Source organism: Zootoca vivipara, chromosome 10 (genome assembly GCF_963506605.1).
Source record: "Zootoca vivipara chromosome 10, rZooViv1.1, whole genome shotgun sequence".
NCBI lineage: Eukaryota > Metazoa > Chordata > Lepidosauria > Squamata > Lacertidae > Zootoca > Zootoca vivipara.
The window spans coordinates 57494221-57521436 of NC_083285.1; the positions used below are offsets into that span (position 1 = coordinate 57494221).

At 46.0% G+C, this 27216-nt stretch overlaps 1 protein-coding gene across 1 annotated transcript in view; it reads right to left on the reverse strand.

The window, feature by feature from the left end:
• Positions 1-6674: 6674 nt before the first annotated feature.
• EPS8 (epidermal growth factor receptor pathway substrate 8) overlaps positions 6675-27216 on the reverse strand; it is a 125707-nt gene continuing 105165 nt past the window's right edge. Inside the window, exons 16-21 of the mRNA XM_035126529.2 lie at positions 26074-26182; positions 23795-23932; positions 13017-13230; positions 11081-11261; positions 10039-10168; positions 6675-8457 (exon numbers count right to left, since the gene is read on the reverse strand). Coding sequence (XP_034982420.2) covers positions 8344-8457; positions 10039-10168; positions 11081-11261; positions 13017-13230; positions 23795-23932; positions 26074-26182 — 886 coding nt within the window. The 3' untranslated portion in view covers positions 6675-8343. The remainder of the gene's footprint in view (positions 8458-10038; positions 10169-11080; positions 11262-13016; positions 13231-23794; positions 23933-26073; positions 26183-27216) is intronic.

The following is a 27216-nucleotide window of genomic DNA, read 5'->3' on the forward strand; positions in this document are numbered from 1 at the left end:
CAAATCCAACTCCGTGCTTCAGAAAGGTTTTCTGTCTTTCTCTTCTTACAAACCCTCTCTTTATTTATTTTTTAAACACGCAGGTTGGGCCTGAAGGTTAAGGAAAGTGCAATATTCAAGGCTCAATCCAAACGACAGTGAGCTTTCAAAGTGTGACTCTGGTGTGGTCTGTAAAAGGCAGGGCTAGGGTATTGAATGATACCTCATTAGCATGGAGCAAGGGACAGGAAGACTGTGGATCTTAGGGGAAGAAGATCTTGGGATATTGCTGTCTATGCTCAAGAGGAACCTCCAAGTTGAGCCGTCCTCATAAAACAAACTGGCTCTAAGCTAGGTGAGAAGAAAACAGAGGAGGTGAGAAAACTTCACTTCACAGCCAACGTTTTAAAAGATTGAACGAGACAACAGAACAGAGATCAATGGTGAAATGTCACAGCACTCCGAGAAGCTCGGGAGATTAGTGCATCTCAGCAGAAATGTCTTCTTGACTGCTCAACCAGCCTGTACGGATAGAGGGGAAATGAATCCTGTGCACCTGGATCCTGGGTGGAACTGTGAATGGACACAAAAAAGCCACTTTGGGGGACGAGTCTGGTTCAAATGTCATCACTATCCCCATTTAGTAGGAGCCTTTGCTGCCTGTTCCTTCTCCATTGGCTTGGTTTTGTACGTTTTCTGTGTGGTCGCCCTGTGTAAAAAAACAAAACAAAAAACAACGAAAAACAACAACACAAAACTAGGAAATTTGTCGATGTTGTGTTAAGGGAAGTAAAGTGCAGTGGTAAACACATGTCGGTGGTGTCCAATGGCCTGAGAAAGTGAGGATTTATTTTAGCATGCTAGGCTCATTGAAATGACTGCTTTGCTCCTAGGTGGTGCCCATGTATGCCACTCATCAGTTCCCTGCAAGCCATTTATTCTGGAATCAGTAGTGCAACTTTTGGCAACCAGGTGTTTTGGACTACGTTTCCCATCAACCCCAAGGCTGGGCTGGCTGAGGCTGATGGGGGACGTAGCGCAAAACATTCAGAGAGCAACCAACTGAGTTAGGGTAACACAGCATTTCTTCTTTTCTTTGGGTTATTGTATTGCTTAGGTGAGTTATACGTCATGACAGGGATGCTGCCAGGGTGGGGATCGGTGGCATTTTCTCGTTTGTGCCCCTTTTTATTTGACTTTCTTTTGATAGAAAGCTTCTGAAGGGATTGGCTCTGGAACTACTGGAAGCAAAATATAATGCCCAGGGGATGGGCTGAGTTGAAAAGAAAGAACAAAAAATGCTCATGTTTGCAAAAACAGGGCAGTTTCAAAGAGTATGGCAGTGTGGTGCAGTGGTTAGTGCGCTGGATCAGAACTGTGAGGATAGCATGTGTGTCTGTGTGGCAGGGGGTGAAACCCACCTGGCCCAGGCTGAGCTCATAGGTGAGGCGGGAATGGAATCCCCTCATATGAATATCTGGAGCTTTCCCCACCTTAAAGGTGTTCAAGTGGGAAGGACCAACCAGAAAATTGTAGGCGGCCTTTCACCTTAAATGAATGGTATGAAAACATGGAAGCTGGGGTGAGATTTGTGGCTGCCATGGACTGTCCAGTGCCAATGTACCCACCAACCAGGATGCCAAGGAAAGCCCTGAGGTTACAAGTTGGGAAGAAATGTTGAGGATTTGGGGTGGAGGGAGTCCGTCAGTGGTGGGCAACTGCTTGGTATGCAGAACGTCCCAGATTGACTCCCCAGCATCTGCAGATACGAGTGGCATTGTCCCCTACCTGAAATTCGGGAGAGGTGCTGAAAGTCAGTGCAGTTGGTACTCAGCTGGACCAATGTACATGGTATGAGGCAGCTTCCGGTGTTCCTAACGTTGGGTATGGGGGGCATTCAGCCATCAGCCGGGTCTCCATGGTGGAGGCCACCTGAGGCTGAGCAATGGAGAACCAATATGGTGTGATGGTCAAGTGTCCCAAATGTAGATAAGGCTGATGTCCCCAATTCCCTGCTCAGACAGAAGCTATTAAATGGTGCAAGAGCTACTGAAACAGTTTGGGAATGGGTGGGTGTTTATTTTTGCTGGGTGGAGGTGACTGCAAGAGAAATCACAGTTACAGAACTTGTGGTAGCTGCCCACACCTGCAGTTTAATTCCCATTGCCTGCCACATTAACAAACACATTTTAAAGCCGTTTCCCAAATCCAGGTTTTATTTTATTTTTTATTACAAGTGAAGGGTGAACAGAACACTACCTTGCTACCCCCAGTCCCTGCAATACAGTAGATGTGTGGCAGGCAGTGGGCCAAACCTTTTGAGTGCTTGTCTTGGAAGTGCCCTTAAACTCTGCGGCAACCCCACAAGCTCAGCTCTGCTCCTGCCTCCAGGGAGCTCTTCTAGCCAAGCCCATCTGCTTTTCCAGAATTTGTGGGCGCTCCTACACATTTATTCTCTTGACTGACCAGCTTTCACAAGGACAGAGCACGGGGTGTCGCAGAAACACGCCAGAGGCCAGCTGATCTCAAAAGGATTTCTCCTGCTAGGTTTTTGGACTATTTACTTACGTGCTGATGATCTAGCTCAGGAGAGCTGTGTAAGCAAGTTTCTAGGTGCTTATTAGGAAACCCAGGTGCCAATCAGATGTCTGGTAATGTGGTTGGACCACAACTCCCATTATACCTGACCACTGGTCCTACTGACTGTGGCTAAGTGCAGTCGGAGTCCGGCGACATCTGAAGAGCCACAGGTTAGCCACCCTTGAAATAGGTCTTGCTACTTATGGGATGAGCATTAAAAAAACACACCCGTGTCATCACAACTAGTCAGGCTTGCATGTCTTTGAAAAGCATGACTTAGATGAGGGTGCTGTCCTTTAATCTGCTCAGTTAAATAAGCAGACTGGTAGTGCGATCCTGTACTAAAGGAAAAGGTAAAGGGACCCCTGACCATTAGGTCCAGTCGTGACCGACTCTGGGGTTGCACGCTCATCTCGCATTATTGGCCGACGGAGCCAGCGTATAGCTTCCAGGTCATGGGGCCAGCATGACAAAGCCGCTTCTGGCAAACCAGAGCAGCACATGGAAACGCCATTTACCTTCCCGCTGTAGCGGTTCCTATTTATCGACTTGCATTTTTTGATGTGCTTTCGAACTGCTAGGTTGGCAGGAGCTGGGACCAAGCAACGGGAGCTCACCCCGTCACAGGGATTCGAACCGCCGGCCTTCTGATCAGCAAGCCCTAGGCTCAGTGGTTTAACCACAGTGTCAACTGGATCCTGTACTACATGTGAATAAAAATGAAGCAGGTTTAGGATCAGAGCCAAAGGGCTCACTCTCACATCAGCTTGTCATGTGCCTAGAAAGCATGGGTCGAGTAGGTATGAGTAGTTCCCCCCCCCCCTGCTCTGCTTCTTTCCCAGGGAAAACCCACTTTAGCTCTAAAACAGAAAAGAAATGGCCATCTGCAAAACAACAACAACAAAAAGCCTGATTGCCATTTGCTCCATTTCAACGCTAAAGAGTGGTTTTCCCCAGGCGAAAGCAGCAGGACAAGAGGGAGTGTGGCTAAACCCTAAGTCGTCAGGGTACAGGGTCTTTTCGACTTCAAAATGACCTTGCACCACCAAGATGGCCAAAAACCTACCAACTCTATTTCTGCAGAGCCATACGACAACGTAAGCGCCTCCTTGGATGCCTCTAAAGAAGCAATTTTCACGGGTGTTCGCAACATGACAAACTTCCCCCCAAAGAAGTCCAGGTTTCGGTATCAAATGCTCTGCGGAAGCAGATCACACAGCACAGGCAAGTGTTTTGCAAAGTTGCATTTTTGGGGGTACCAAAGGAAAGAAGGGAAAAATCTCAGGCCAGGTTAGCTTGAGTTTTGACCACATGTACAAAAAAGGGGGGAGCAGGCATAGCTGCCAAGTCCGGATCGTAAAGATCCGGGATCGGCAGCGCGCGCACGACCGGAAGTTGCGTGACGCAACTTCCGGTGGCGCTTCGCCCTTCTATGGGCACCAGAAAATGGCGGCGCCAGCGCCGGAAGTCGCTTCCGCGCATGACCGGAAACACGTAAAAGCGACTTCCGGCGCCGGCGCCGCCATTTTCTGATGCCCATAGAAGGGCGAAGCGCCACCGGAAGTCACGTCACGCAACTTCCGGTCATGCGCGGAAGCGACTTCCGGCGCCGGCGCCGCCATTTTCTGGTGCCCATAGAAGGGCAAAGCGGCACCAGAAAAATGGCCGCCGGGAAGAATCGAATTTAAGGGACAATGCTGGGATTTTCTGCCAAACGGGAGACCGCCGGGAAACGGTGAGAAAAAAGGGGTTTTCCCGGCGGATACGGGATACTTGGCAGCTATGGGAGCAGGCATTTTTATAGTTGGATACGCGCACTGAAGACGAGCTATGAATGTGCCATGCTCTCATTGCATACCAGCAGTCCCAGAGACCAGCAGTCCATCTGTCCTGGACCTGAGGACAGTGATTTCTGTGTGCTTGACCAAATCGTGCATCTCTTTCCTGCCCACTGTCCCACATTTTGGGGGTGCACACTTCCAAAACGAGATAAAAGCTAGCAAGCTGCCAGAGTTCAGACTCAAAACCAACCATTAGCATCCTCGTTTCAGGATTTTGATCAGCAAGTTATTAACACAAACTCTGTGTGCGAACTCTCACAATGCATAGGAGGATCACTGTTCAAATTTTACATAAAGAGGTGATGGGACTTCGAACCTGCAAGTAATTTGTGTTCCCTAAGCTGGATGCTCTTTGCTCAGAAACACCAAAAGCTGGTGTTTGGAAAGGGGTGTGCGCTTTGCATATGCTCAAGGGAGGCATTAGGAGCTCCTGGCTGAATCCTGAAATCAAAAACCTGGTTGTCAGGAAAGTCTGGGTGTGCATGGTTACAGATTCTTACTGCTTTGCTCAAAGCATCTGGATTGGGGGGGGGGGTTAAAAATGACACTGGTGCTTGTATCTTGATAAAAGTGCCATGGATACCATCACAAAAAAACCAAAACACTGGGTGCAGAGAAACCAAACATTGTGGTCTAGGAACCAACCCCATAGATCGTCATGGTAATGCAGGCTTGTCACACCGGATGGCCACAGAAACATGGTTTTGTGTTGCTTTGCAATCCTATGGAAGAGCTTGGGGCGACACCTCAAACAATTGTCTTGATTTCTTTCAGTTGGGACTGTTCTGAGTTTTGCAGCAATTTGTGTATTAGAAAAGTATTTCTGTGTTAGGCTTAGCTTCTTCGAGGTTGTAGAGTTATAGAATCTGAACATGGGGCCAGAGTTGTATGAACATGAACGGCACAAATAACACTGATCGATGCAAAAACACCACCTAGATGGCTTGCTTCGTCTTTATTTTGTCATTGTGCAATTACTTGCGGAACCTTCTGTGTTGAGCAGCAATGAGAGAAAAGTGGCATCTATCTACAATAGCCTGTTCACGACATTTTCTCTCTTTCTGTCAGAGTCATGCCATTGATACAACTAGTTCACGACTATCTGACTGGCAGGGGCTCTGCAGGGTTTCAGGCAAGGACTCAAATTTTCCAATCCTACTTGGGAGATGCTCGGGATTGGATCTGGGGCCTTGTTTAGGAAAAGCAAATGTTCTGTCCCTGACTTGCGGTTCTTCCTTCTTCAACACTGCATTTTAGAGACATAGAATGCTGGAAACTGTCCTTGAGATCAGAGAGCACATGAGCATGAATGTGGGAAAGAACATGAACATGTGTTTGTTGGAGAAAACATTAAGGTTTGTGCAAGGAGGGGAGCACCAATCCTTTTCATGTGTGTCTTCCGCACAATGGTACTGCCCAAACTTTTTCAATTACTTACCCTCAGCTGCAACAGTCCAATGACGAGACCAGTTTGGCAGTGGGGGTGTTCTTTTCATGCCCCCACCTGGGCTAGGATGACTGTATTTGTCATATCAAACGGTGCGCAACGTTGCATCGTTGGGAGGAGGCTGAGTGTGGAGCCCAGCAAGGCGTAGCTTCCTCTCTCACGCTCAGGAGGAGCCAACCATTCAAATTCGGACTCAGTCTCAAAGTTTGAGTGGTGGTCTTTGGTCACTCACCAACTTGCTGGCTCACATAGTCGTCGGGTGGATAAAACGGGGGGGGGGGGATACATCACACAAGCTGCCTGAAGCTCCGTAGAGGAAAGGCGAGATAGAAATGCAGCAAATTAAATAAAAATCCGGAGTTCCAATCTGCCAAATGCCCTGCTTTGCAGAGAATTTAGCTAGATGGTAAATCCCGGTTTTCATACTGGTGTTTCTCCTTGAAGAGCCAATTCAAGCAATTAAATAGTCATGTAGATGAGTCCTCCTAGGGACTATATAATGTCGGAATGCAGGTGGATGATCACATTTAAATGTTTCATCTCAAAAGATCCTTGAAGATGGAAAGCTAGTCTGAGAGGGGACCTAGAGTAGAAATGTCCACAGCCAGAGGTGGCACAACTAGTTTGGGTGGCACAAACCAGTTTGGCCACACTGGGCATTGCACTCCAGGCGACACCACAACCGAGCATGAGAGGCAACAGCAGGGGGAATTTAATCATCACCCAGGGTGCCACTGAAATTTGAGAGTCCGAAGTCCACCACTGCCTAACAAGCCAGGGAAATGCTTCCAAACTGCCTCCCTCCCTCTCTCCCTCTCTCCCTCCACACACCCCCCTGAAATCTAAGTGCTATAACTTGGGACTATACCACTGCTGGTTTCTGAATGTCTGAATCCATTCTTTTGGGACAAAAGGGGAGGATGTAAACCTTTCACCATTTATTTCTACCCTCCCTTTATCACGACAGAGAATGCAAAGCATTTTACATACATCAAATAGTGTTTATTGCAGACTTTCAGCTGAGTCATGTGAAAAAGGCACCATGAAAATTAATATAACTAGATGATGTATTTCTTCTAAATGACACGATGGGTTTCTTTTTGTAATGTCTTTATATACAGGTGACAGAACAGAACATTTTGCACTGGGGAAACTCAGGTGGGGGAAGAAGTCGTCATAGTACCATAAACAACATTTACTGGAATATTTAACTCAGATTGGCCATGTTTCAAAAGTTTTCAGTTGGAAATTAATACTTCGTTCTCTTTCGCAATCGCCTTTCACCCCACCCCCAGAAAACCTGGGTTTCCCTTTCAACGGGTGAAGTTAACACGATGCCTTTCAGAAATAATACTGTAAAGGACCACACGGAGACCTTCAAAATCAATGTCCAACTGCCCTGCCCTGAACCTTTAAAAAAACTGACACTTGTGTTATCATTTCCTTTGTGCCTTTATTGGTTTTCTTGTGCTCATCCCCACTGGAACAGCCGTAAAATTGGAATCCAGAATAAGTTACCTCTGCTATTGCTATCTCCGTTAAGAAGCCATCTTGTGAAGTAGTTGGAAGAATGGCCATAGTCTGCATGGAAGATTCGAGCCGTTGGCATCTCAGGTGCTGAGAAATGAGATGTGGAGAGAAAGAGCGCCCATGGCGATGGATGACAGTGACACGACACACGAAAGGGAGCACTCCCAATGCCACGAAGTTCCACTGGTTCCAGCAGCAAAGAGCCAAAAGTTCACATACGTTTAACTCCTTTGTTGACATCAATGGGTTGACATCAAAGGAGATTCTCCCTGGCTAGATCATGTGCCTTTGGATTCACACTGGATCACAGATTTCAACCTGTTTTGTTGCAGAGATTGGAAACTGGTGGCCTTCTGGACACTGCGGGCCTATCGCTGCCATCAGCCTTGACCATTGGACAGACTGGCAAGAGCTGATAGAAGCTGGAGTCCTACAACAACAGTCCCACAGATTTTCCCTGCCTGTTTTTAATCAGGTGGCTCAGTGGCCGTCTTTGCCCCCCAAATAGCGGTGTGATTTTGCTCGCCTGCTTTGAAGAAGAAAAAGGGGGAAGATCAGAATAGCATGAAATGATTAGCTTCATCCAGCCAACCTTGGGAGTGCTGGTTCATTTCCCCTTAAATGTGCTTTTTGAGTAAGGGAGAAGGGAAGCACCAGTTGTCCCACTGATCTCCCAGCTGCATGCTTTCTTCATGGTAGTCTTCATCAACCTCATGCTATCCAGATGTTTTGGACTACAACTCCCATCAGTCCCAGTTGAGTCGCAGTCCAAAACATCTGGAGAACACCAGGCTGAGGAAGGCTGGTTTATGGCATCAAGTTGTGTCTACATAAATAGTCGTCATCAACCAGACATTTCCTCTTCATGGCTTCCTAAAACAAAGCATGATGGGACAATGCCCAGATTGATGGGAGCTCTTCCTTCTTTTTTGAGCGAGTACAAACAAAAATGGACAGAGAATGCATTTAGTGGCTGCTGCTCTCGTCGAAAGACTCTACTCCCGAGTCCGTGGCAGCAGCACTGAGTTTCTCTTGCCGTCTTCTCATAATCTCTTGTAATTCTGTACTTCCACTGGTAGCCTTTGAAATCAGAAAAGGGGGGGGGGGAGAGATTCAAAACAAGGCTATATCACAAGAGCCAAGATTTGACTTCAGTTATGAAATGCATCTACTAAATCCATTTATTTAACAGGGGTAGGAGTGGTGGAAGGTTTCTGATTCAGCAAAACATGTTGAGGAAATCCAAAGCCAAGAATAAGAACATAAGAGGAGCCTGCTGGATCAGGCCAATGGCCTAACCAGTCCAGCATCCTGTTCTCACAGTGGCCAAACAGATGCCCGTGCGAAGCCCGCAAGCAGGATTTGAGCTCACAAGGGCACACCCCCCTTTCTGTTAAGTTACGGCAATAGGTATCTAGAAACATTGCTGCTTCTGAGCATAGGAGGACAACATAGCTAGTAGTCACTGATAGCCTTATCCTCCAAAGCATGAGATGCTCAATCACAGGGTAGTGGGTTCGAGCCCTATGTTGGGATAAAGATTCCTGCATTGCAGGGGGTTGGACCAGATGACCCTTGGTGACCAACACTGCCTCGTGCGGGAGTGAGTTCCATAATTTCCCAATGAGCTGTGTGAAGAAGCACTTTCTTTTCTCTGTGCTGAATCTTCCAACCTTCAACTTCACTGGAGATCTGAGAGTTCCAGTGTTATGAGAGAGGGAGCAGCCATTCAGTGCAGCTGCTACTGGCATGTGCTACTTCAGGTGGAAGGTCGGAAATTGCATGTTCAAACTTGCCTCCTGCTCCCTAAACTCCCCACGCATTGGAAAGTAGGCTTGCTACTTGAGAAAGGTGGACAGAGTCATTCCGTACAGCACTGCCATTTTCAATGTGTAGCACAGGTCTGGGGAACTGGACCCAGCCAAAGGGTTGGATTCCAAACAGGCCACTTTGACAGGCCGTATGATGCCAGGTGATTCAAAATTCTAGCCATGGGAGCAGCCACAGGCTGTCCCCCGATCTTAGCGCTGTGACTATTTGATACTAGAAAGGCTTATCCCTGATGTTAGTACTGCCTCTGCTGCCACCTATGACTATCCTAGAGCAAGAAGAAGCTTTCCCCCAATCTTAGTGCTGTGACTCCACAGTGCTAAGCTCAGAGATAAGCCTCCTTTACTTGCTGGCCACCAATGACTATCCTAGAGCAAGCGGAAGCTTATTTCTGATCTTAGTGCTGTGGTGTGTTTGCTTATTTTAAGAGTGCGAGGGAACATTACCGCATGCAGTTAGAAGTGCTACAAGCCAGCAAGAGCTGCCCTGTGTGATTCTGTTGACTGTACAGCTAGGCTCTCAGATAAACTGTTGAGATGCTGAAGGCATTCTTCTGCCACAGTGCCTCTTTGGGAGGAAGTGGCAAATCCAAGGCCATCTAGTCCAAACTCCTGCAGAAGTCCCTTCCAAGTCAGTGTTTAAATGACACCCAACTCAGTGTTCACCCCACTTTTATCATTACCCTGAGTGGAAGGGCTCAGAGCTCAATGTGTGTTGGCGGTTCGATCCTTGATGCATCCGGATAGCCATGCCTAACACCTAAGAGTATGGATGGGGAACTAGGATGGCAAAGGCTGATGGATTTGGTGGAGAAACCGACTCAGCACGTACCTCCAGTGCAGCTTTCTGAACAGTAATTTGGCTGTAGACTCGAGCTCCTTCGGGGCACACAGTCCTTAGCTCGTCTTTGTTGAGGGAGAACAGCTGAGCGCCAGTCAAAACCCCAAGGCTGTTGACAGTTCTGTAGGATTAGCAGCAACAGATTAGCACAGTGAAGCTATTTTTTTTACATATACGAACAAACAAGAAAATGCAAAATGTGATACTCGGGTAAAGGAAAGAAATTGCTCACTCGCAACACGCAACCAGAAATCGCTAAGGCCTTTCCCCCAAGTAGGCTCCTGAAAGCCTAAACTCAGAACCAAGCATATTTGTTTGGTCCCAAAATGAACTCAGAAGGGAAGAGAATCAAGCATCATCTTTTAATTTGATCCTGATTTTCATGTGGCCAACAAAGTACGCCAGCAATTTGGAGGAGTTTATTCAGAAGAGAACCAAACCATAGGTCCACCTACTGTAGGATCAGTAATGGCAATGGATTTCAAGCAGGGTTTTGTTTTTCCAGGCAGGGGGTGCCAACCTCATCCTAAGTATTGTGGGCCCAATTTTATGGAACTCCCTTCCAGCTGAGATCAGACAGGCCCCTTTCCCTGTTGAACTTCCAGAACCTGCCTATCTGTTACAATGATATACCTCCTTTATCTTCCAAGGATCTCAAGGTGGTGGTTCATGGTTTTCCTCCTCCCCTTTTCGTTTCACCTTCCCAACAACCCTGGGAGGTAGGTTAGGCTAAGAGATGGTGACTGGCCCAAGGTGAGCTTCATGGCCAAGAGGGGATGCAAATTCTGCTTTCCCAAGTCCCACTCCATTTTTATCCCTTTCTCAGCATTCAGTTACTTGCACATGGCTCAGAGACTATGGCAATTAAGCCATATGCCAACACTTAAAACAAACAAACAAATCTGGAACCTTCTGCAAGCAAAGCAGATGCTCTGCCCTTGAGCTTAATGCAGCTCTTTCGGACAGGATGGCGCTGAGTAGCCTCTTAACTCTGATCAACTCTTATCAGAAAATGTTGCTCCTTGAAACTCACACTGGGTTGAAGCCTTTTGCCTGCAACCAGCTTTTCACGTCTTCGGGAGAGGAATCGTAGCTGATGTTCATGGCTGGGGCATTGGATCGCGGCACGTGGAACTTCTTTTGGGCAGCGCTTCGGCCAATGGTGAGCCGGTGGATGAGCTCATCCTGGACTTCCTCCATCTGAGATTTCCGCCCTTAAAAAGAAGGAGGAGAAGGAATGAGGGAAAATTGACTGTTGTTTAAAATATGTATTTGAAGAAATGACTCAAAGGGAAACTGATTCCTGCCATCCGCTTTGATTGCTTTAACTGCAGTGCAATCCTATGCATGTTTACTCAGAAGTAAAGGCTGTGGGGTTTACTCCTCAGTTAATGTGCATAGAATTGAGGCCCTGTACCATTTTCTTGCTAAATGGTATAGCTATTGTCAGATTTTTTCCGTTTAATCCAGAATTTTAGGATTTAAGGATAAATCATAACCAACTTTGCAGAATTCTGTTCCCCTGAATTTAACAGGATTTGTGGTGAACTCCATTGCAGGGTTAGTGTGTGATCTAACCAAACTTAAGCACTTTTAAGCCTAATTGCGTTCAATGAGAGAGCTAAGGATGTGCTTCACTTCCCCCATTAAAATCAATGGGACTTAGGAGTTCTTGATGTTGATTTAGGGCCATATATGTTTAATATATAAGGATGTACTAGGATGGTTCTATGGGACCCGGGTGGTGTTGTGGTTAAACCACTGAGCCTAGGGCTTGCTGATCAGAAGATCGGCGGTTCGAATCCCTGTGACGGGGTGAGCTCCCGTTGCTTGGTCCCAGCTCCTGCCAACCTAGCAGTTCGAAAGCACGTCAAAATGCAAGTAGATAAATAGGAACTGCTACAGCGGGAAGGTAAACGGTGTTTCCGTGTGCTGCTCTGGTTTGCCAGAAGCGGCTTTGTCATGCTGGCCACGTGACCTGGAAGCTATACGCTGGCTCCCTTGGCCAATAATGCGAGATGAGCGCGCAACCCCAGAGTCGGTCACGACTGGACCTAATGGTCAGGGGTCCCTTTACCTTTAGGATGGTTCTATATATTACCAGAATAGCACTGGCTGTTTGAGATTAGCAGGGCAATTCTGTAGACACCAAAAAACAGTCCATCACTAGGGTTTTGGGCTGCTGCTGCAGCATTCTCCTCCTTAGCTCGGTCTTCTGTCTCCCACACTGGCTATTTCAAAAGCAAAGGGAAATCACTACTTTGAATTCAACCAGCCAAGAAGCCTTGGCTGTGCTTCTTCCTTCCCAGCCTGTAAAATTAGCACGTGCCGCACATAGCAAAGCAAGCACAATGAAAAGCTGGCACAGCCCTCCAGGGATCAGAGCACCAGCCTTGCGATAGCTGACTGTTCACTGGTCAAGGCTGCAGCTACTTCTGCACCAAAATTTAACCCGAGTGATTCTGCGAGTAGAATAAATCATGAAAATTAAACATGTCTGCATTAGTCAAGTCTGCTTTCCACAGCCATGTTTCCAAAGGACCTGGAATTGTTGGGTTGGGGGAACAGCAAAAGTCCGTGCATGGAGACTGAAGGCAGATGGGCTGCAGAAGACCCAGGAGGATAGAAGAAGCCCATTTCCTGACCAGAGGATACCCTGTACAGTCTGCCTCCATAAGAGCTAGAAACTTGGCTTAAAAAAAACCACACACACCCAAGAACCTTTGGTTCTCAACACCACCTCCAATGCCAAATTTTCTGGATGACAAGTACAGTATTCAGAACACATCCCCCCCCCCAAGTGACAGGCTGGTAGCCAACACTAGTCATACTCAGAAATAAATGAATTTCAGCAAGTTAAGGCCATTGACATAAGTGGTGTATGACTTAACTGGATATAAGCAGCTTAATTACTTATTTTGACACACATGGCTTTTCTGGCCCACAGAACAAGAGAGAGGGAGACTCACGATCTATAGGGGGCGGCTTCTGCCTCTGGCCGTCTCGCCCGCCTTCGCTTGAGGTGCTGCTTTGGCGGCTGATGGCTCCAGGCACCTTTGGCACAGGAACAGGGATGGGCGCTGGCATACTTGGCGGGAGAGGGACAGGAAGTGGCGTCTGGGGCGGTGAAGGGACGGCAGGAGCGGGGTCAGGTTGCTTCGGCACAAAGTCCGTCCTTTGCTTCTACAAATGCACACCAAAAAAGAGGTTACATTTTTCATAGCTGTGGGGGAAATCCAAGTTGTTGGGGTTTTTTTGTTTCGCAGAATATATGCATTAACTAAACCTCTGCAAGAGTGAACACTTGTTTGCTTATTTTTCACGCGTCAAACCTGTGCAACACGAGAGAGGCATTGCAGGTAAAGGATATCCATGCATTGCAGGAAGAGAAAAATAGAGAGTGAAACCTAAGTCAGTAGATGATCACCATCTCTTGGTCTTCTTTTTTTAATAAAAAAATATATTTTGATGCATCTGTCTGCCTGTTTACCTATCACCATAGATGTGGGTGTGCATCAGCTCAAGGTTTACTCCTCCATCCCTTCCAACTGCAGAGCCTACATGCCTGGGGACAATGTGAATTGGTCCACAGCGTGGGAATACCTTCTTATTTCTGGAGAGAGCAAGCAAGAATGCACTCCCAAAAGGCTAGTTCACACTGCAAACACCTTTACAGTCCCAGCCTGCTAAGTGGGCTACAAACTTTCAAGAGGTCTGACTGTGTTATGTTTTCAAAAGGCATTATAGTTTTTCAAGAGCGCTTAACAGCCGAGGAAACCACAGGGGAGATGGCAACACAGGGGCATTTTTTTTCTCCCGGGAAGCTACATGGGATCTGGAAAAAATGGAGAGTGGGAGGTAGTGTGCAGAAGGGAGAGTCTTGCTAAATAGCCACCACATATAGCAAGGCTCAAGCACTGTGCAAAAATAAGAGATTTAAGGATCATACGGGATCCTTTAATCTGTCTCCTTAATCATGCAGAATTGTGTCATGTCAATGCTCAGGAATATAGGCACACACCTATACAGTGGAACCTCGGTTTATGAACACCTCGGTTTATGAATTTTCGGTTTACGAACGCTGCGGACCCATCTGGAACGGATTAATTCACTTTCCATTACTTTCAATGGGAAAGTTCGCTTCAGTTTATGAACGCTTCAGTTTATGAACAGACTTCCGGAACCAATTACACCCATGCTTCGGGTTAAGTACGCTTCCGGTTGAGTACTCCGCGGACCCGTCTGGAATGGATTAATCCACTTTCCATTACTTTCAATGGGAAAGTTCGCTTCAGTTTATGAACGCTTCAGTTTAAGTACTCCGTGGACCGTCTGGAACAGATTAATCCACTTTCCATTACTTTCAATGGGAAAGTTCACTTCAGTTTATGAACACTTCAGTTTATGAACAGACTTCCGGAACCAATTGTGTTCATAAACCGAGGTACCACTGTATATAACAGGGCTGAAGGCAGCCCTGTTTAGGGAGGCTTTTAGTGTTTAATAGATTATTTTATTTCATTTTTCTGTTGGAAGCCACCCAGAGAGGCTGGGGAAACCCAGCCAGATGGGCGGGGTATAAATAATAATAATAATAATATATTATTATTATTATTATTATTATTATTATTATTATTATTATTACTACTATGATTACTATGGCCTTTCCACGAATACAGCAGGAGTCACCTACACAGGTCTTACAGATGCATAAAATCAGAGTTGGAAGAGACCTTGAGGATCATCTAGTCCAACCCGAATATGCAGCTGTCCCGTAGGGTGTTATCAGCACCATGCTCTAACCAACTGAGCTTTCCTGAAGCAGAGCATGTTTTCTCCAGACAATCTATGAGCTGTAAACCCAAGATCCAACCTTGGTTACAGCTTATGGTGTGTCTGGAGAGAGACAAACCATGACATGCAAAGCTAGCTAAACCGTGGCTTAGCTCATGGCAGAAGAACTGGGGGAAGAACGTAGTTGCAGTGATTTCCTTTCCCGAACCGTGAGCTTTCTTGCTAGGCTACAGTTTTGCTTAGCATTCCATCTGCACCAGCTCAGCAATAAGCTAGACAGACCAAGTTTTCTGACCCTGCATAGGGCAGCTTCAGATCTTAAGCCTCGCTTGAGACTCCCTAAGGCTGGAAGTTGAGAATTTGTTAGAGGAAACAGTAGTGAGGTGGGAGAGAAGGCTTTTGAGGAGCGCAGAAGATCTTACGGACAGTTCCCAAAAAGCTTTTAACAAGGCAGGCACACCGCTTCATATATTTTATATGAGAACAATTTGAATTACCTCAGAGAGTTCTCCCAGTAATTGCTACAAGAAAAGCGGAGTAAATCAAAGCAAATTAGATAAGTTGGAACAATGTTGAAACGTCAACCATAGAATCAGCAGCCTTCCAGCATTTTAAGTGGCATCCATTGGCTCTTGATGGCAACAATTACTTGCCAATTTTTGAATTCCTACTGGAATTCCCACCATCGCCAGCAGGGACGACAATGTGCAGTCACAAAACAAAGCAAACCATGGCTTGTGTTATATTAGCTCAGGATTGTGTGTTATATTATACTAAAATCTAACAAGGTGGTTTAGATTGTATTACCTATCTGCCTCCTGGGGTAATAAGACTGTATCATGTGGTAATGCAATGCTTTTTCCAAGTCAAGCGCTTTTAAAATGGGCAAGGTGTTCTCAGAAACACTGATGTACACTGGTCCCCCACAAAGTCAATGGGCAAAGTTCAAGCCCTTCGTTGCGGTCACCCACAATCTCCAGCACAAGATGGCACCTACGCTGATGTGAGCCATGAGGACCAGAAACTTGTTAGAAATATTGGGTTTTAAATAAAAATCCCTCAAGTTGCCCGTGTGGATGTGTAACTCAGGAATTGAATGGATACAACTATGGGGGGGGGTCAATGTTAGCCAGGGAGCTCTGTGGACCATGATGTTAAGGCAGGGGACAGGAAGAGACATATAGAGGCAACTCCCCACTTATGTGGGGGTTACGCTCTGGTTCCCCACGCACATAAGATAAATGTGTGCAAGTGGGGAACACCCTGGAGAGTCCTTGTGGCTCACGAGGAGACTCTTCCCAGAGTCCAAAGTGGACATCCTCTTGGGGCTCTGTGCAGGGGCTCCACACAAGCCAGAGGCACAGTGGGGCTTTGTTGAGGCTGCTCAGCCTCCCCGCCTACCAGCTGGTGCACAGGGTAGTGCAGCAGCCACCGCTTTCAGCTGAGCAGGCTCAACAAAGCCCTGCTTTGCCTCTGGCTCGCAAGGGGACACCCACACACCCTGAGCCCAAAGAGGACATCCTCTTTGGGCTCTGGGGAGGGCATCCACATGAGCCACCCACCACTTTCAGGTTCCCAGCACTGTACATGTGCGTAGTCACGCAGAAGAACATCTCACGGATGCGGGGAGTTTCCTGTATTGCGATTCCCAGGAAATGGTATAAGTGGATATAAAGCACCAGACAGTGGTGTCATAATGGCTAACAGCCATTAAGAGCCTTCTCCTCCCTGAACATCCAAAACGTCTGGGCACCATAACTCCCAGCTGAAGTCCCATTCACCATCTCCCACCATGCTCTATTTGTAGAAGGAGGTGGCTAACTCTACACTCCCAGTTCTGCCCAGAAAGTATGTGAGCAGACTCCAAGTCTAGATTTTTCTCTGCACAGGCTTTATACCCCTGTACATAACTGTATGGACCAAATCTAATTAACCAAGAAAAAAAATGCAACATGTCTGAGCAGGCCTTGCACATGCAACAGTTTTCTTTTTTTCAAAAAGTACTGCCATCATTTGGATAAATTTGGAAACAAGAAACTCAACACCATAGCTGTTTAAACTTTCTTTTTTAAAAAAGAGCACCCCCGCCTCCTCTTCATCCCCAACCAATCAGTTCTGCTAGAATGGTATTGCATGGAATACTGTACTGGCAAAGACTTAATGACAATTCTGGCAACTGCGAATGAGCACCTGCCCGTGTGCATTCCTTCATTTGCAACACATTTCCCAGGCAGCTGAGAAAGGGAGGGTGAGAGCAGTTGGCAGTGGGCACTTGTGTTGGATCTAAGCAAGCTGGCAGGAGATCTGGGCACGAGAAATGTGTGTGAAAGAGAAGCTGCACCCCCCGCAGAGAGACATTTGCCACAAACGGATAAATAAAGAGACTTGTGGAAGGTTTAGTGGTGGACTCCAAAGAATACAAAGAGAAAGCAGTGAATCCCAAGGGGAAATCCTGGTCAAACTTGGCACCAGCATGTTTGCAAGCGGGAGCAAATGGCCAAGATCTTTTGGCAGCAGGAAGAAATATTAATATATATATATTTTTAAAAAACAAACTCATTAAACCAGCGCCAGGATTAAAAAGGCAAGGAGGCAATATGCTGAGCTGTAAAGTGAGGGTAGGCTTGTATGTTAGGATTCCCATTCCTGACCTGTGTCTATTTTGTACATGTTCACTCATATGCATTTTTCTTTATCTGTGGTTCTCAAACCTCCCCCGTCCCATGGATCACTCAAAAATTATTTAGGGTCTTGCTAGACCAATTAGTAATTTTTCTGCCTCTTGTAGTGAATGTAATGCATTCAATTAGGAGCTATATGATTTTTAATTGAATCAGTATCAAACTTTTGAATATCTAGTCTCCCTTCTCCAAATTTCTCCAAATTTAGACTCAAGTAATGTGTAAAAAAAACTGCATAAACTAATGTAAAAGTGTACATGGATTGCATGTATCAGTGAAAAGAACATACAAAAATGTGTTGCATTAGGGAAAACTGCTTTGCAAAATGGGGCATATTAGCAAATTGCATACAGAAATGCGTATATAAGGAGAGATTTGCACTAAAAGGCTGGTGAATCTTCATGAAGACTTTAATTCCCCATCCCTGGCAAACTCACGTGGAAATGTGGAGAACTGAATTTAAGATTGGGAAAAAGAGAAATTGAAACTGACATATCCACACCCACGAGGAACCGATCCTTCTGTGTGGCATCAGCTACGCTCTGGAAGTCCCTGCCCATTGGTATCAGGCAAGCACTTTTGCTACATTGTCTTCAACACCCACTGTTTTGTTTCGACTTACTCAATTTGTAAGGACACGGGTGGCACTGTGGTCTAAACCACTGAGCCTAGGGCTTGCCGATCAGAAGGTCAGTGGTTCGAATCCCTGCGACGGGTGAGCTCCTATTGCTCGGTCCCTGCTCCTGTCAACTTAGCAGTTCGAAAGCACGTCAAAGTGCAAGTAGATAAATAGGTACCGCTCCGGCGGGAAGGTAAACGGCGTTTCCATGCGCTGGTCTGGTTCGCCAGAAGTGGTTTAGTCAAGCTGGCCACATGACCCAGAAGCTGTACGCCAGCTCCCTCGGCCAATAACGCGAGATGAGCGCCGCAACCCCAGAGTCGTCCAAGACTGGACCTGACTGGTCCCTTTACCCTTTACCTTACTCAATACATACATTGCATGACCCTATTTTCCTCTTCAAAGATAAGGGCATAAACATGAGCTTTGGGGACTGTGGGGCATTTTTAAAAAGAAAAGAAAAAGGCGGTGGTGAATTAGGTTCTCTTCCCTTTTCTGCTCCCCACCTCTTTTCCTAACTGCCCATCCATGGAAAGGATGCAGAGCAAACTAACAGCTACAGCACAGGACTCCGTGGTGAATTTGGCACTCACTTCCTCTCTTGCCCATATTGCGCTCAGGCAGAGAGGTGGAAGTACTGAGCTCTCATCCTGCTGGGTCCTTGGGATGGAACTTTCTCCTTTCAAGCTCATTCCTTCCACTATGGAGGAAACAGATGGGGAGGTGGGCAGGCTCCACATGCTCTGTTCTGCTTCAACACCTCCAGACCACAGGTATCTCTTTTATCTGCAAGTCTTAACATTGCACGGTGACATACTGTTCCGTTTCAGGCAGTAGTCCCTCCTGTAGGTGGGGGTGTAGGCCAGATGGGGCACAGCTGGGTCCTGGCTCTGGAGCAGCCAAATCAGGCCAGGGACAAAGTCCAGAAAGGAAGGCTCTAAGATAAGGAGGGCAAGGATGCAATCAGCACCACGGAGAGCTCAGAGTGCAGCTGAGTGCCAAACAAGCAAAACATGAATATTGCTCCAACAACTATCAAACTCTTGACTGAGTCTTAAGCAAGTATTTGACTCCCTTTGGGCTGTTGGCTCTACCCCTACAGTGAACGAGAGCTCCACCCTTAAGGGAGCCTGGCTTGATTTAAAGGTGGTGGCTTCTGAGCTGTTGTCCTTGGGTAGTGGACCCAAGGCAGAAGGGTAGGCTGGTCTTTCTAGTGATTGGAGTTTTGAGAACGTAGGAGTGTTGATGGATGATTCTGAAGCTGAATCAACAGAATTATAGTGTCCCGATCAAGGGAAGTAACTGTACCACTCTATTCTGTCAAGGTCAGGCCATGTCTGGAGTACGGTTTCCACTTCTGGGTGCCACAATTTAATGGATATCAAGAAGCTGGAAAGTGTGCAGAGAAGGGCAACCAAGAAGATCAAGCCTTATGAGGAACGGTTGAAGGAGCTGAGTATATTTAGCCTAGTAAAGAGGAGACTGAGATAGCTAACTCAAATATCTAAAGGTATTCACATGGAGGATGGAGCAAGCTTGCTTTCTCCTGCTCCAGAGGGCAGGACCCAAACCAATAGCTTCAAGTTACAAGAAAGGAGGTTCTGGCTAAAGATCAGGAAGAACTTTCTGACAGTAAGAGCTGTTCAACAGTGAAACGGACTCCATTGGAAGGTGGTGGACTCTACCTTCATTTGAAGTTTTTAAGCAGAATGTCATCTGTCATGGATGCTATAGTTGAGATTCCTGCATTGCAAGGGGGCTGGATTTGGGGCCATTCCCAACAACACACTTTTATGATCCTCTTTCTGGGTGGAGTGATGGTCTCTGTCTGTTGTCTCTTCCACTGAGGAGGGAGGAACTGATGCTCTGGCTCTTGGGGGCTCTTGGGTGATCTGCCAGCTAAGATGTGGCCAGGTCCAGACTTACTAAGTGCCCTGGGGATGAGATCATTTCAGGAAACCTCCAGCCTCTTCCTTGGGGTCTTGTGAAACCTCCCTCATAAAAAATAGTGTTCAATTTGCTCATGCAATACTTTCATATCCATTTTTTTAAAAAATAAAAAAGTGGGATTCATGGATTATAGCAAGTTTTGACAACAAATATCTGCTTCAAAACAGACTATAAAAACTACCAGTGGGGACAGGGTTGCTTAGAGGCAGGGCTCCGCTTTCACAGGGTCAAGGAGACAAAATTGGCAGGAGGACTCAAAGGGGGCAGCAGCCTCAATGCTGAATATATCCAAGACCAAAATAAGTCCACTGTGAAGTGACCCTTGGTTTCACCAGGGGAAATGACTAGCCTAAAGTGAAAATTTGACTGAAACACCCATGAATTGTTTCATTACTGTGAGTATTATGAAGCTGCAAGTAGGTAGCCAATGTGTTACACACCAAAAGAGAAAACACACATGAGGATCATTCTCCAGGTTCATCCATCTGAGGTAGCGAGGTGGGCCTTCTTAATGGTGACACCCCAACCATGGAACGCTCTCCTCGGAGATGCTTGCCTGGGCCCTATGATCTTTCATCGCTTTTTGCTCTCCTGGGCCTTTTAATTAGAACTAATGTGAGTTTTCAGTGCTGTTTTCTCAAGCCTAGGCTGCTTCACGAAGGGTCATGCTAATTTTGGGACCCATGCCGTTTCTGCCTTGTTTTACCTGATTGCTGGTGGCTGCATTCATATTGTTTTAAATTTGTGAACCACCCAGAGGACATGGTTAATTGGGCAGTATATAAAACACCAACCAACCAACCAACAGACAAATGAAAACCGATCAGCACCACAGAAATTCCGGAACACTCCAACAGCATGCTTCACACCACACAGTGCAAACAAAACGTGGAAACAATCCAGGCTTGCTGTTTGATATATGTTGTGACTTTGCAACTCCCTCTGCTTGATAGAGCGCAGGATGAGGACCGCTGACTCATTTTTCCGCACATGCTTACACACCTCTGCAGGATGAGTCTCTCTGGGTTTTTTGATAGAAATGTGCTGATCTTGTCCAGATATTCAGTTATTAAGGATTTCCTGGGTCTGCTCGAAAATTTATATCCCTTCACAAACTAACCACACTCCATACAGGATCTTGCCAAGTTGCAGGGTTCTTAAAAAAAAAAAAACATACACGAGAGGCTCCCACCCTAACAAGCTGTAGACCCCCTCCTCAGTTCCTTATGGCCTCCAATTACCTCAATACTCCATAGTCAAAGCAAATAAATAATGATAATAATAATAAATTACCCCATGCCTCAAATGCAATTTAAAGTATAAATGATCTGGAGCTCAGGCACCCAGGGACCAAATTAGATGTCACATACTATTGCCTGTAACTTGAAAAGAACAGGAACAACAAAAGCAGTTTTGGTTGGAGGAGCAGTTCTGAGGGAAGGTAGTGATTAAATAATTTCTGCACTCAAAAATCACCCTCCCAAGGTGCTTTTCTCCCTGCGAGAGGAAAATATATGGGTACAGTTTTCTGCTCAAATGTACCATCTTCGGGAGTGTGCTGTGGGCCCTTTAAACCTTAAGGACTTTTAGTCCCATGTGAAACTTCCTGTATACTATGGTTGTCAAGGGAAGAATCTACTCAGATCGCCTCTTCAGGGCCTTTTCTGTGGTGGCTGCCCTCTTGTAGCAGTCCTTGCCAAGGCAGGTCAGGGATTATGGGAGTTGTAGTCATGGGTTCCTCACTTCTGCTATAGAAACTAGCTAGGGTGCTGTTTACTGTCCACTGCTATTGCTGAGATTGCTGATGGAGCTGTTGAAATTCTTGTTAAAGTTTTTTTAATGGTTTCTATGCTGTTCTGAATTATTATTACCTCTTTGTGAGCAGCCCTAAGGACCTAGGTTGAGGAGAAAGCTAAGGACACCAAAAGAGGAAGGAGGAGGAGGAGGAGGAGGAGGAGGAGGAGGAGGAGGAGGAGGAGGAGGAGGAGGAGGAGGAATACGGCCGATTCTCCACTGCACAACTATTGAAAATAGTGAAAGTACACACTGTAGTTTCACAAGAGACAAAGGTTGAGTCTGATCAAGCATAATCAATGCTTGCCCAGATTATTATTATCTCTACCAACTTTCCAGGAACTAGGGCTGGAATTCTCCTGAAACCAGTAATTCAAGAGATTCCCAATGTTTCCATCAGCCTTTATTGCTACATTACGATTTGTATAAGTCAATATCTTAGCCTCTGAATAAGGAATGGTAAATAATGGAAAATCTTCATCATCCTATTAAAGGCTTTAGCTTTTGGCTCAGACAATACAACTGAAAATGAAGCAATTTCAAGGGAAGATCAGACAGGTTTAGCTGGAGCATGAAACTAGGGTTTAGGTCAGGAATATTGCCTTATTCTAAGAAGGGAAATGGAACAGCAAACCTAAACCTCATGAACAGTAAGGGTTCCTTTAGGCATCTAGAAATATAGAAAAAATTGTTGTTGTTATTGTTTTTATTATTAATAATAATTACTTGCCCCCCACCTTTAAGGTCACAGAGTGGCTTACAGCAATTAAAACCCAGTATTAAAACAGTTTAAAACAATGTTTAGTCACAGAAATAAGCTGGGTTCCCAAATTCTGCATCTCGAGTGACAAACGTCAGGTGGATCTAAATGACTTTCCTCTGTACAAAGTCATCTGTACATATCATACACAAGTTATTGTCTGCTACAGGGTCAGGGTCAACGAGAGGGTGGAGAGATAGCTGTGTGTTTTATTTGAAACTGTCAGTTTTACTGAATCCTTATTTGCTTCCGATTTTTGCAGAAAAAAGGAAGGCATTTCATTGCAAAGTGCACCATCAATTACAAAACTTGTTCCCAAACCTTCAAAATGCAAAAGAATCTTCAAAGCACACATGGCACCTAGAGAACTTTTTCTATACAGTCAAAGCTTCATACTTCCACCTCAAACAAGCCAGAAAACCATCAGTCCACACACATGCAATGCAAAATATGAGAAAAGGTCAGAGTTCAAACTTACAGAGGGGAAAAGGGAAGGGGAATGTCAAGGAGGAAGTGGCAGGGGGGAAAGGGGTGCGGAACACAGCCCTACCTTAAATAATTCAAACTCCCTCTTTGGCATCAACAGCTAGCGGTATATAACAAGCATTTGAAATTATTTGAAATGCGAATAAATCCATAAGCAGATTTTGAATCTAAATAATACAGACAAATGGAGGGCTTACATATATTTAAAGACAACTCTTTAGAGGGACTCCACACGAGGAAGAATCAAGTCAGCTTAGAAATAAAAGCAAAATAAAAGATGAAGTGAATCTGTATTGCATTCCAGGGAAGATGCCTATTTGGAGTTGGAGTTGCAGGATGGCTGTTCGTCCAGATGTTGTTACACTCCTAGCAGTTAGCCTAGCTTTGTTGGGGGGGAGCACCCTTGCTCATCCTTCTGTCCTGATGGCACCATTGCCTGGCTGATCTCTACCTGACGGAAAGCTCTCCACCTGACCTGTTTTACTATCTTCCACAACTGCTATGCTGAGACAGAACTGGCTTTGCCGGACTCCCAGAATGAGCTTGCTTTGCCTGGCATTCCTGGGGAATCTTTCTACAGATTGGCCTGAGCCTTTCCCCTCTGGGGAAAAGTCCCACCCCCTTTCTCCCACAAGAACCATCTACGGAACTGGGGATACATACCTGTATGGTGTGTGTATACGATGGCTCCGCACTGCCGCTTTCCTGAGATCGGAGAGGCTCCAAAATGTTGTTTGGCACAAATCCTGTGACCCCGTTGGCGTTTTGGACTTTCCACCACTGCTTCCTGTCATCGAGAACCTGGAATAAAGCAAGCATGGTCATAAGGAAATGGAAAGTCGGCTCATCACCTACATCAGGCATCCCCAAACTGCGGCCCTCCAGATGTTTTGGCCTACAACTCCCATGATCCTTAGCTAACAGGACCAGTGGTCAGGGATGATGGGAATTGTAGTCCAAAACATCTGGAAGGCCAAAGTTTGGGAATGCCTGACCTACATGATAGGAAAAAACAGGGCACTGCCTTACCCTAGAATGTTCTATTCTGCCTAGCAACCATGCTCCATACAGGGGCCCTTCCATCACCTGCTATCTGATTCATCTGAATGGATTGAACCTGGTGTCTTCTGCAGGTTCTCTTCAGCATTAGAAAAAGGATTCTGAATATTCTTACATTTCCAAATATAGCTACAATGGACCAGGCTTCCCCTGTAATTTACACATGTTACAAGCAGTCACAACATGCGACATGCCCAGTGATATATTTGCAGACCGATTGCAAGTGTTTTGAGGATTATGTAAAAACTGATTTAAATGAACCTCTGTTTACAGCAAGGTTTTATATGCTTGCAAGGAACCACCAGGGTTTCCTGGGGATACAGTTTCAAAGCTGCACACCTAAAATGCAGCTTTTAATCAGCTGACAGCCTCTGTGGTGGGCGTTCTCTGTTTTAGGAGGGTCCAGAGAAGAGTAGATCCTGGGCTCTGAATGCAGGAAGTCCAAGGTTCATTTCCTGGCATCTCTAGGGGGATCTGCTGGCAGGTGATGAGAAAGAACTCTGGAAAGCCACAGCTACTCAGAGTAGACCAGAGCTTAAGACGAGCCTGCTGGCCAAATGCCTGTGGGAAGCCTGCAAACTGGACATGAGTGAAATAGCACTCTGTCCACCTATGAGCAGAGAAGGGAGAACATAGCCATTGTGGCTAGTAGCACTGGATAGCCTTGTCCTCTAGGAACTTGCCCAATCCTCTTTTACAGCCACCCAGTATACCTGAAGGAGTGTCTCCACCCCCATCGTCCAACCTGGACATTGAGGTCCAGCGCCGAGGGCCTTCTGGCAGTTCCCTCTCTGCGAGAAATGAGGTTACAGGGAACCAGGCAGAGGGCCTTCTCGGTAGTGGCGCCCGCCCTGTGGAATGCCCTCCCATCAGATGTCAAAGAAATAAACAACTATTGGACTTTTAGAAGACATCTGAAGGCAGCCCTGTTTAGGGAAGTTTTTAATGACTGATGTTTTAATGTATTTTTAATCTTTTGTTGGAAGCCGCCCAGAGTGGTTGGGGAAACCCAGCCAGATGGGTGGGGTATTTTCTTACTCTTATTCTTATTCTTTTGGTCACTGAATGTACACGAGTTCCATGTATTATGGGGGGGGGGGGGAGAAAAACTTTTCTATATCTATTTTCTTAATGCCATGCCTGAAGGAGCGTCTCCACCCCCATCGTACTGCCCGGACACTGAGGTCCAGCGCCGAGGGCCTTCTGGCGGTTCCCTCGTTGCGAGAAGCCAAGTTGCAGGGAACCAGGCAGAGGGCCTTCTCGGTAGTGGCGCCCGCCCTGTGGAACGCCCTCCCATCAGATGTCAAAGAGAAAAACAGCTACCAGATTTTTAGAAGACATCTGAAGGAATAGATGGAAGCCGCCCAGAGTGGCTGGGGAGACCCAGCCAGATGGGCGGGGTATAAATAATAAATTATTTATTATTATTATTATTATTATTATTATTATTATTATTATTCATCGCTTTATACATTTTTCTCATGCTAAAGCAAAAAGACCTCTGTGAAATTAGATAAAGGAGGGGTGGGGGACCTGTGGCCCTCCAGATGTTGCCAGACTACAATCCCATCACCCCTGACCATTGGCCATGCTGGTCGGGGCTGGTGGGAGTTGGAGTCCAAGAAAGTCTGCAGGGTCATACGTTCCCCCAGTCCCAGGTCTAAAATTTCTTTGCTCAATAGACAACGCATCTCCTTCTGTTCTAATGCTGTCAATTCTCTGAATGCTTCCAGGAAAGAAAAGCATGCAGCTGAACTAATCACATTAAATGCAAATTTCCCTAAGCTCTACAGAAACTTTTAGCGACACGATTCAAGAAGCGTGCCGCACGGAGCAGAAAATTACCAGGGAAGGGGGAAAGGTCAAAACAAGCACTGCATTACCTCTAAAATGTCATCCTTCAAGACAGAAAGTTCACTCTGGTTTCTTCCCACAAAGTCATACTTGGTTTTGGCATATTTCTTGGTTGGGGTTTTATGCGCCTCATAATTCCTACAAAGCAAAAAGAGGCCAAATGTTATCCGACTCCTTTTGCAGGGAACCATAGCTGAGAAGAGTGAAGCAAGGAGTCCCGCCTGCTGGCAAATATCATTAGTAACGATGATTTGCCCAGAATTTACTGCCATGCCATGCAATAAGGCATCCGTCACAGCAGCAAAAAAAAAAAAAAAAGAGAGAGCTGGCAATGGACAATAATACCATTAACCACTGAAGCAGCTGTAAATATGAATTGAATTTACGAGAGAGGATGGGTGTTCCGTTTTGAAAAGGGTCTGCAGATGAGCACTGCAGGTGTATTTAATGCATCGCAGAACATTAAAGCACAGCAATTCGCCCCAAAGTGGGCAAAAACATGAAATGTGTAACCATCTGCAAATTGTTAGCCTCCAATAAGCTGGAAGCTAAGGGACACTGGCTGCCACGGTTTCAGTTTTCATAGCTCTTTGGGTTGTTAGCCTGACACTATTGTCCCCATGGTTTTGAGAGTGGGCCAAAGGCAAGCCCAGGTTGAAGGAACAAGACATTTCTTTATCAACGAAAAATAACATAAAAATAGGTTGTCTGTCAGAAGCTGTGCAATGTATTTTCTTTTTGAAAAACATTCTTATTTTACAAATCAGGAACAGGGAGGTGGAAAAAAAGCTTTAAAAAACGAGAGGAATACTACTGCTAATAAATCAGTCACAAGCACAAAGTAAAGGGAACCCAACACATAATGAGAAATGGAATGCAATGGCCGTGCAACAGCCAGTGCCGATGGCACATCACAGAGGCAGGAAACAAGTTTTCATCATCATCCATCCATTGTAAACTACTGGTTCTGAGCACACCTTTTGGGTACTCCAGTAGCTACCTAGTATTTTTTGGTTAGCTGTGGAGAACTGTTCCAGTTTACTTGAAGAGGGGAGCAGAAGAAGATCAGAGAGTTGACTGGCCCTCACTTATCCAAAATGCTCCTGACTTTGTCACAATAGCCAATTATCTTCTGCAGATGTGGGCCAATATAAGCAACACCCCCATTTCCC